Source organism: Triticum aestivum, chromosome 5D, assembly GCF_018294505.1.
Source record: "Triticum aestivum cultivar Chinese Spring chromosome 5D, IWGSC CS RefSeq v2.1, whole genome shotgun sequence".
In the NCBI taxonomy this organism is placed as follows: Eukaryota; Viridiplantae; Streptophyta; class Magnoliopsida; order Poales; family Poaceae; genus Triticum; species Triticum aestivum.
In genome coordinates, this window is record NC_057808.1 from 560,754,709 (window position 1) to 560,764,077 (window position 9,369).

The window sequence follows — 9,369 nt, forward strand, 5'->3', positions numbered from 1 at the left end:
ATCAATGACCGTGCAAAGTCAAGCGCGTATGATATTTTGGGAAGAAGGGAGTAGTACACTTACAAACTTGAAAATACTATTCAAGCAAATAGTTTATGTTATGCCTTGCATAGCTGTAAAATTTCATCTAAAAATACGATAATTTGTGACATGTGCAAAGAAGTAAATAGAGAAGTGCAGTTGAACGGTAACTTCTTTTATTCAGATGTTACGTCTATATGTGTAAAATCTCAGGATGAAATACCTTGAAATGCGATGTGTGAAAAAAGGACAAATTCGTGGACTTTGAGGATGAATAGTGAATCTACTAAAAAGCAATCCATAAATACATATGCATATATAAATTGGTGAAGAGGCTACACACGCAAGAGCCAAACATTCGCGTCAGCATGGAAGAGGGAGGGGGCGCACATACCATGTTTTAAAATAAATCTGACTTCCTGCACATAAGAGAGTGTTACGATGTGTGTGTGTGAACGATCAAGATGGGCATGCATTCATTGTCCTAACACCCGAGAGCCAAACGTCCGCTACCGCACGGGGTGGGGTGGGGGCACATACCATGTTTATAAACAAATCATTGAAAAAAATTTGTCCTAACACCTACGTACAATGTACTGGGTTATGCATATCAATGAGCGTTGTGACATAACTACTCTTGCCCTGCCGGTCGTAAATATGTGTGTGGACGATCAAGACCACAATGCATTCATGACCGAAAACAACCCCTAAGACGACATTGATGACTTGATGGATGGAGAGGATCCATATCTGGATGGTTCTTCCGTGATCTGGATTTCCCATTTCCCATGTGCAAAGAACCATCCAGATCCGCAAGGCACAACATAAACTTACAAACTTGAAAAATACTATTCGAGCAAATAGTTTATGTTGTGCCTTACATCCATGTACAATTTCATCTATAAGTTTGATCATTTGTGACATGTGCAAAGAAGTAAATAGAGAAGTACAATTGCATGGTAACTTCTTTTATTTGGATTTTATGTGTATGTGTGTAAAATTTCAGGATGAAATACCTTGAAATGTGATCTATGCAAAAAAAGAAAACTTCATGAACTTTAAGAATGAATAGTTCATCTACTAAAAAGCAATCTACAAATACAAATGCATTTATAAATTTGTGGAGAGGCTACACACGCGAGAGCCAAACATCCGCTTCAGCAAGGATGAGGGGAGGGGCACACATACCATGTTTAAAAACAAATGTGGCTTCATGCGCATCATTGAGTTTTACAGTGTTTGTGTGTGAACGATCTAAATGGGCATGCATTCAGGCTAGTCCCAGTGCTCCAGCCTGGATCGGTGCTAAGCCTGCCAGCTGAGCAAAATGCTGATGTGTCATGTTAATTAATGAGGAGAGAGTCTCGTTCAGTAACCCCACAAGGAAACGGTGCCAGACGCAGATACCTAGGCAAAAGGTGGAGTTATTAATCGATCCCGTGCGGCTGGGTACCGAGCAGTCGCCTCCTTTTTTCTCGTTCCTCCCCAACTCCCCCACGCGCAACCCCTGCCGCCGCTTCTTCTTCCTCGCCCAGCGCGGTCGCCCCGATGCAGCCGCTCCATCCTCCACCAGCAGCCCCGCCCCGCCGCTGATCGTCGCCTACAGCGCCGCCATACCATCCTCAGTTTCAGCCGGCCGCATGGACCGTCGCCGGGAGAAGTTCGCCGGGGCACCACCGGCTCCGCCTCTGTTCGCCGGGGCACCACCGGCTCCGCCTCTGTTCGCCGCTGCACCACCGGCTCCTCCTATGTTCGCAGCTGCCAACAGCTCCTCCGGCCAGTCAGCACCTGGTCTTTGGTAAGGAGCCTACATTGCAAAATCTGTAGTATCACTAACTGAAAAACTACTGCATATGTATATGTAAATCTGTAGCAAAGGATTACTGAATTCAGTTTTCTCTGGACCCATTCAATCCCAATGGATGTTAATCTCCTAAGAGTCTACTGATTGAAGCAAAGGATTGTGTGCGTACGTGGTACAAGCAAGGAGATTGAATCCCCATCATCCAATTAGTGAGGGTTTTAATTTCATCTTACCAAGATAAAACACTTCCGTTCCTGATCTAGGCAGCAATTGGAGGGCACCTCCCATTGTTTTCTTGCTGGTCTAGTAACCCTGTGGAGATGATCAAAGAATGGGGGTCTGCTGCTGATTCCATTGTTATACAGACTAGGTTCAGTCTAGTTCAGAATCAACAAGAAATTTCAAAGTTTTGCTATCTAGTCATACAAATTGTCAGTTAAGTTTTGTGAAATAGTTACCTAGTTATACAAACTACAGTTTAGAATTGTCAAAAGTTGTTAGTACGAAAAGTGTGTTACTTAACCTCCATGACATTGTTCTCCTGTTCAGGAATCTAAGCAAGTGATGTTGTCTTCTTTACTTTGTTGTTGCTTGTTTCAGGCCAATGTATACCCATCCACCTGATTGTTTTCTTAGTTTATCAGGCAGTCCACGAACCCCACCATTCCAGCCAATGCACTATCGATCGCATGTGGTTATGGTGAGGAGCAGCTACAGGCCTTCGCCTTGGAGAAATATGAAGCCAACCAACAATCAGCTTTCCAACATTTGACAATGTGGAGAGATCTGAAGGACAACGGAAAGTGGCTTGCAGCAATGAAAAAAAATGAATGGGGAGCAAGATAAAATAGATATAACATCTGGTGCTATTGATGTGGAAGATGAGGAGCGCCCTCCGGGTCGTGATACATCTAAGGATGAGCGTGATGGTAAACGCAAACCGAAGGAGTCGGTTACTTTGCTTGGAGAAAAAATTGACACTTTTATTGAGACCCAGAAAACGTCTAGGCTGGAGCGGCAGAAGGTTATAGATAGCCAACATCAACTCTCAAGTCAGCAGCTTGAAACCGCTAAACTTGCCAAGGAGACAAAATTGATTGAGCTCTAGCAGAAGTTATTGTTTGCTGATACAAGTGCCATGGATGACGACGCGAAAGTTGAACGTGCCAAGGCAATGGCAAGTCTGAGGTCTATACTATTTCCAGAAGAAATGTGAGGTTTATGCTATTTCCTTATTCATGTTAACTCTGTAGTGTGATAGAACTCATTGATCGAATCTATTAGATGAACTATATGCATGTGGTGTAAGCATGTCTCTACCTTGTGTTGGATATATCAAGTGAGATGTAAACCTATGTTATTTCTATTTTCTCAAGCAAAGTAAGATCTATGCTATTTCCTCATTCCTGTGAACGGTTACCCTCATGAGAACAAGTTGATGTGTTTTGTGATATTTTCAGTACTTATTTTCCAGATTTCATTCAAAACGTGTCCGTGTTCTGTTTCAATTTCACCCCGTGCTTGTCTCTCTCCCGTCCATGCTTATATGAGTTTTTTCTCTGCTTCTTGCTAATTGATAGTTTGAACAGTATGTAATTGGTAGACTGAACCATAAGATGGAGAGTCTATTCTGCATAGCATGTGATCTGAACCATAGATAATTCATAGTCTGAAGTCTGAACTATGGGCAATGGAGACTCTGATATAAATAGTAGTATGTGATCTGAACGCCATCGCCTAGTCCCAGATTCTTGCAACTTTGTCATGCAAACTACAGTCCATGATCTCTTTTGCACTTCGCCAGCTAGCTAGAACTAAACTGTGCCATAAGAACTAAACAGCTTGCTGAAGATTAATGAATTCCTAGCTGAGAAGGGCATGCTGGTCTCTGTATTCCTGAAAAGATATTAACAAGAATCTCTTGCGGGTCAACAACAGTTGGAAACGACCTATATTCCGTAAGTTTAGTAGATAAAACTACTGCATATTTCGCTGCTTACGGCAAAGCTTTTGTTTACTTGTGTTTTTGTTCTTGCATCATTTGTGCTGCCATTAAATTGAATAAATATATTATGCATTACTAAATATATTTGCTTAATACGTGGCAGAAATAGGCCACAAAGTGTACATACCACAAAAGATCCTACGGCTAATTAAATGAAGAGAGCTTAGCTACAGGAAGCTAAGCACCTATGCATTGGGGAGTTTGGTTGCTAAGCTATTTAATATGCTTAGCACCTCATCTAAGCACCCGTGCATTGGAGGCAGCCTCATTGTCCTAACACTACTAGGGAAAAGCCTAGCAGTAGCGCGGGTCTAAAGGCTATCAGTAGCGCGGGGCACCGCGCTACTGATATGGCGCTACAGCTAACATTTAGCAGTAGCGCGCTTTTGCCCGCGGTACTGCTATATCTACTTAGCAGTAGCGCTGTCCACACCAGCGCTACTGCTAAGTGGTTTAGCAGTAGCGTTTTCTTATTCAGCGCTAAAGAGCACTACTACTATATTTTCACATATATTTTTTTGCTACGTATTTGCGATGTTTTTGTACATATTTTATATAGTATTTTAATCATATCATAAACTTGTAATATGCTCATCATATCATACACATAATAGTCTCATCATATCATCCAACACAAATCATGTCGTCACATCATAATCATGATATAGCTATACAAGTTACATGGCATGTCTCATCATATATAATGTTGTACTTTTATAGGCACCGGTTCGTATCCCTCTCTCGCACTAGCGTGAACCTAAACTAACTACTTTCTGCTTCGGCTCTGCTATCTAACCGTCTCTGGCTGTCGCTCGAAAACCGGTACACCTGGGCCTGACACTCCGGCCACTCGTCGTATACTCCTGGCGTAGCACTTCTTCTCCATCGATGATCTATGTACCTGCATCGTCACATGAGTCGATAATATGCAACATTTATAGTTGAGCAACAGAAAGAGACAGACTTGGCAAAAATAGAAGCAAAATCTCCCCGCGTAACCACAGCTTCCGAGGTGGTGGCACCCCATGTTCCTCTCTTGGAGCCCCTTCATGTACTTTGACTTTTCTTTGGCAGCTTCGGCAACGCAAACCGCCTTGAATATTTCAAAATGCTCTTCTGTAATTGTCGGATTATCCTTTACAATCTTGGAGTAGGGTTCCTTTTTGTCGATGATCCTATGTTTCACCCTTACTTTCCAGGCGGACAACACACTGCTAAACTTGTGGTGCGTTTGTTTATCTTCTTCATTGCCGGGTCTTTATCTGGATCAGTATATTTGATTTCATCCCGGCGCGGGAACAAGAATACCTGGTGCAGCTTAGTTAGGAGGGAATGCTTCATATCTGGTATCTTCTTTAGTTTCTCATCGTTGATGGTGGCGGTTGCCCATAGGATGCAGCCTATTTGATTGTCGTAGCACGCGCTTGCTTCTGCAGGCTCTTTTGTCTCAAAATTGCCGTCGTCCGCCTCCGTGACCACCAGTCTATTAGTGATGAGCTGGTTTGGGCGCCGTTGCCTCTTTGGTATCGGTTCTATACCGGCTTCGCCAGTCTCGGTGCCCGTCTCGACGCCGGTGCCCGTCTCACTGCCGGTCTCGATGTCGGTCTCAGTCTCGGATGTGACATGTGGGCCCTGCAACAACCGTTGCTCATCGAGAAGGTTCAAATAGACGTCTGCCATCGTGTAGACGTTGCAATCACCAGAACCCTGTCCTTCATCGTTGCTAGCCATGTTTCCTATGATTAAATCTATTCAATTAATTTTAGACCTAATAAAATAAATAATGACATAAAAAGGCCAATGTTTTGCAGAAATGTTGATTCATTCCCGTTGCGGCAAATCCGGGGCACTCGATATGTCCTAGTTTGTAGCACAAGTCATGCCGAAATTCACGGAAGATTTCGGCATGACCTTTGCTACAAACTGGACAAATAGAGCGCCTGAAATTTGCCTGAACGGAAATGAATCAACATTCCGGCAAAACATAGGCCACTCGGAATCATTCCCTCCGTCCAGCACTACTAACCTAATTAACCTAGTAAAACCCTACTGCCCTAACTAAAAAACAGCTAATTAACATCTACTAGTACCACTGTTGCCCTAACCTAATTAACATCTACTAGTACCACTATATATACTACTAGCAACACTGCTGCAACATTTTCTTCATTTCGTTCTTTTCAAAAAACATCTATGAAAACAAAAACCATAATTAAACCCTACTTCCCTAACTAATTTTTGCTCTAAACCCTACTGCCCTAGTTAAACCCTACTACCCTAACTATATTTTTGCTCTAAACTAAATTTTGCTCTAACCTAGCCAACCTAGTTTACCTAACTAGTTAACCTAATGAACCGAATTAACCTAGCTAGTTCACTTAGTTACTTAACCTACCTAGTTAACCTTCTTACCCTAGCTAATTCCTAGGGTTCATAACTAAATTCACCTAAGTAAAGTAAGCTAGAGAGGAGGGGTGGGGGCTCACAGAGAGGGTGCTCGGGGGAACGGTTGCGGGGAGGTGCTTGGGGGAGATGGTGGCGCGGAGGGCGTCAAGGGTGGCTCTGGTGGCGTCTACGGCGGCTCCGGTAACGACGAGGGAGGCAGGGGCGTCAAGGGAGGCAGGGGCGGCGAGGAGCGGACGAGGGTGACTCTGGGGGCGTCGAGGGTGTGCGGCTCCGGTGGCGGCGATGGCACGCCTCCGGTGGCGGCTCCGGTGACGACGACGGAGGCAGGGACGGCGAGGGAGCAGGGGCGGCGAGTGGAGCAGGGGCGGGGAGGGAGAGGTAGGGGGAAGGAGGAACGTCTGCGCAGGGGCAAGTCAAACTTAGTAGCAGCGCTTTTTTCGACAAGCGCTATAGCTACTTAGCTATAGCGCTTTCTGACGAAACGCGCTACTACTATAGATAAGTTAGCTATAGCGCTTGTTCTTGAAAACGCACTATAGCTAAAGTAGCTATGGCGCTTCCGTGAAAACGGGCTGCTGCTATTGCTTACATTTTTTCTTTTTCTTTAATTTTCCTTTTCTTTTTTTCTTTTCTTTTTTTCTTTCCTTTTTCTTTTCTTAGTTGCAGCACTATCGCCTTAAAACGCGCCACTACTATTTTGTTAGCAGTAGCACGGTCCTTAGAAGAGCGCTACTACTATAACATGCCTGGCGGCAACAGTGTAACAGTTATAGTAGTAGCGCTTTTTATGAAGGACGCGCTACTGCTATTTCTGTAGCAGTAAAGTTCTTTTTTAGGCCGCGCTACTGTTAGATAGCAGTAGCGCCGTGTTTTAACCAGCACAATTGATAAGTCTCTGTGTATAAGTTTTTTCCTACTAGTGTAACACCCGAGAGCCAAACATCCGCTTCCGCACGGGGTAGGATGGGGGCACTTACCATGTTTATAAACAAATCATTGAAAAAAAATATGTGTCCTAACACGTACATACAATGTACTAGGTCATGCATATCGATGAGCATTTTCTAGATTTATTTCAGAATTTCCGGCGATGTGCTTTCAGTGGGAGGAGACATTCCCGTCGACGACGAGGCGCCTACGGTGATTTCGTAAATGTTAAGATGATATACCGGCTCAGTCTTTCAAAGGTGTTCATAGGGGGTAGAATGTGCGTGTGTATGTTCATAGGGATGAGTGTATGCGTGTATGTACGAGTGCTTGCGTCTATAGTGTGTTCAGAAAAGACATAACTACTCTTGCCCTTCTGGTTGAAAACATGTGTGTGGACGATCAAGACCGCCATGCATTCATGACCGAAAACAATCTCCAAGACGACCTTGACGACTTAGTGGATGGAGAAGATACCGATCTGGGTGGTGCTGCCCTGTTTTCCGTTTCCCATGCTTCAAACCACCTCCCGTCGAAAAGCTGCTAAGCTTAGTACACTTACAAACTTAAAAAATACTATTCAAGTAGATAGTTTATGTTGTGCCTTGCATACCTGTAAAATTTTATCTAAAAAAATGGTCATTTGTGACATGTGCAAAGAAGTAAATTGAATGGTAACTTCTTTTATCTAGATGTTATGTGTATATTTGTAAAATTTCAGAATAAAATACCTTAAAATATGATCTGTGCAGAAAAGACAAATTCATGGACTTTAAGGATGAATAGTGCATCTACTAAAAAGCAATCTACAAATACATATGCATATATAAATCCGTAGAGAGGCTATACACACGAGAGGCAAACATCCGCTTCATCGACGGTTCGAGGGCTCCAAGTACGATCTACACCGTCACGTTCTTCTTCTGTTGTAACTTGGTGACGGTAATGATCGTGATCCCAACCCGTTATGCATCTTCATATTAATCTTGGATGATTGTAGGCATGATTTTTTTTCTACTACGTTTCCCAACAAAAATACCAATACATCAGAGATTGTGTGGAAGAAGGAAAGGTGGATGTTCACTATGTCAACACGAACGATCAGCTCACAGATATTTTGACCAAGTCACCTAGAAGGGTGAAGTTCCAGGAGATGTGCGGGAGTATTGGAGTAAAGGCAGTTAAGAGCATCTCCAACGGGCACTCAAAAAGAGCTTCGCGCATTAAAAATTTATTTTTTTGGGCACCGAACAACTCTAGCAGATGCTGTAGCGCTAAAAGATTTAGGGCGCGCGCTGAAAAACACTATCGCGCGCAGCATATTTTGAGCTCCGGATTGCGCGCGCTTAACAATTTGCACTGTCTGCTTTTTGGACGTGCGTTTTTAGGCATCCGCTAAAGCAATGTTGGTCCCGGCGCATTAAAAGTGCTATAGTGGCGCGCTAAAACTTTTATTGGGCATGAATTTTTTATGCAACCGTTGGAGATGCTTTAAGTAGCTATGGTATTGTGTTTTTTTTGGGGGGGGGGGGGGGGGGGGGGGCGAATAGCAGAACATCTGAGCGTGAGTGCATAATCCCTTATCCTACGATCCGGCCACGGGTGCGCCTGCACAAAGCCAGCCGCATGTCATAACTTCCCATGTCTTGATCGTAATACACTGCTTCTCTACGTAAAAGTAGTAAAGCATGCAGGATGCGCTCCATCCCTCTTAGTTTGCTCGTAATTTCCTAAACCTACTAGTAAAATACTATCTACTAAAAATCAGGAGGAGTACGTGAGACCAAGTTTGGTGAAGAGGCGTGCATGTAGTAAAGGTGGTATAGAGAATTGATACAATATGGATGGAATCATGAATAGTCATTGGTTTACTTTTTTATACTAATTAAAACTTGCTATCTATGGAGCAATATGGATAAAAGAAAGTAAGTATTTATCCGGGAAGCCTCCGCCAAGATCCAATTTATTTAAAGTCATATTAAAATTCTATCATATGAATGAAACATAGTTTGAAAAAGACGACTAAACAAGTTTGCTTAAAACTTATTTATTCTTAAATTTCCACCCTCAACGGATGGCACGGCTGTGACTCTCGCGAAAGCACAACTGTGCCTCTCGCGGAAGCAAAGTCGTGTCTCTCACGAAAGAAAAAAAATAAAATATGCGTTTTTTTCCGTTCCGAGAGGCACGGCCGTGACTCTTGCAA

At 43.4% G+C, this 9,369-nt stretch overlaps 1 protein-coding gene across 1 annotated transcript; it reads left to right on the forward strand.

Annotated features, from left to right (window-relative positions):
- Positions 1–1,361: 1,361 nt before the first annotated feature.
- LOC123121234 (uncharacterized protein C6orf132) lies at positions 1,362–3,272 on the forward strand. Its single transcript, XM_044541138.1, has 2 exons — positions 1,362–1,819; positions 2,470–3,272. Exons 1-2 carry the CDS (start codon positions 1,362–1,364, stop codon positions 2,669–2,671), a joined length of 660 nt encoding a protein of 219 aa, XP_044397073.1. The 3' UTR covers positions 2,672–3,272.
- Positions 3,273–9,369: the final 6,097 nt, after the last annotated feature.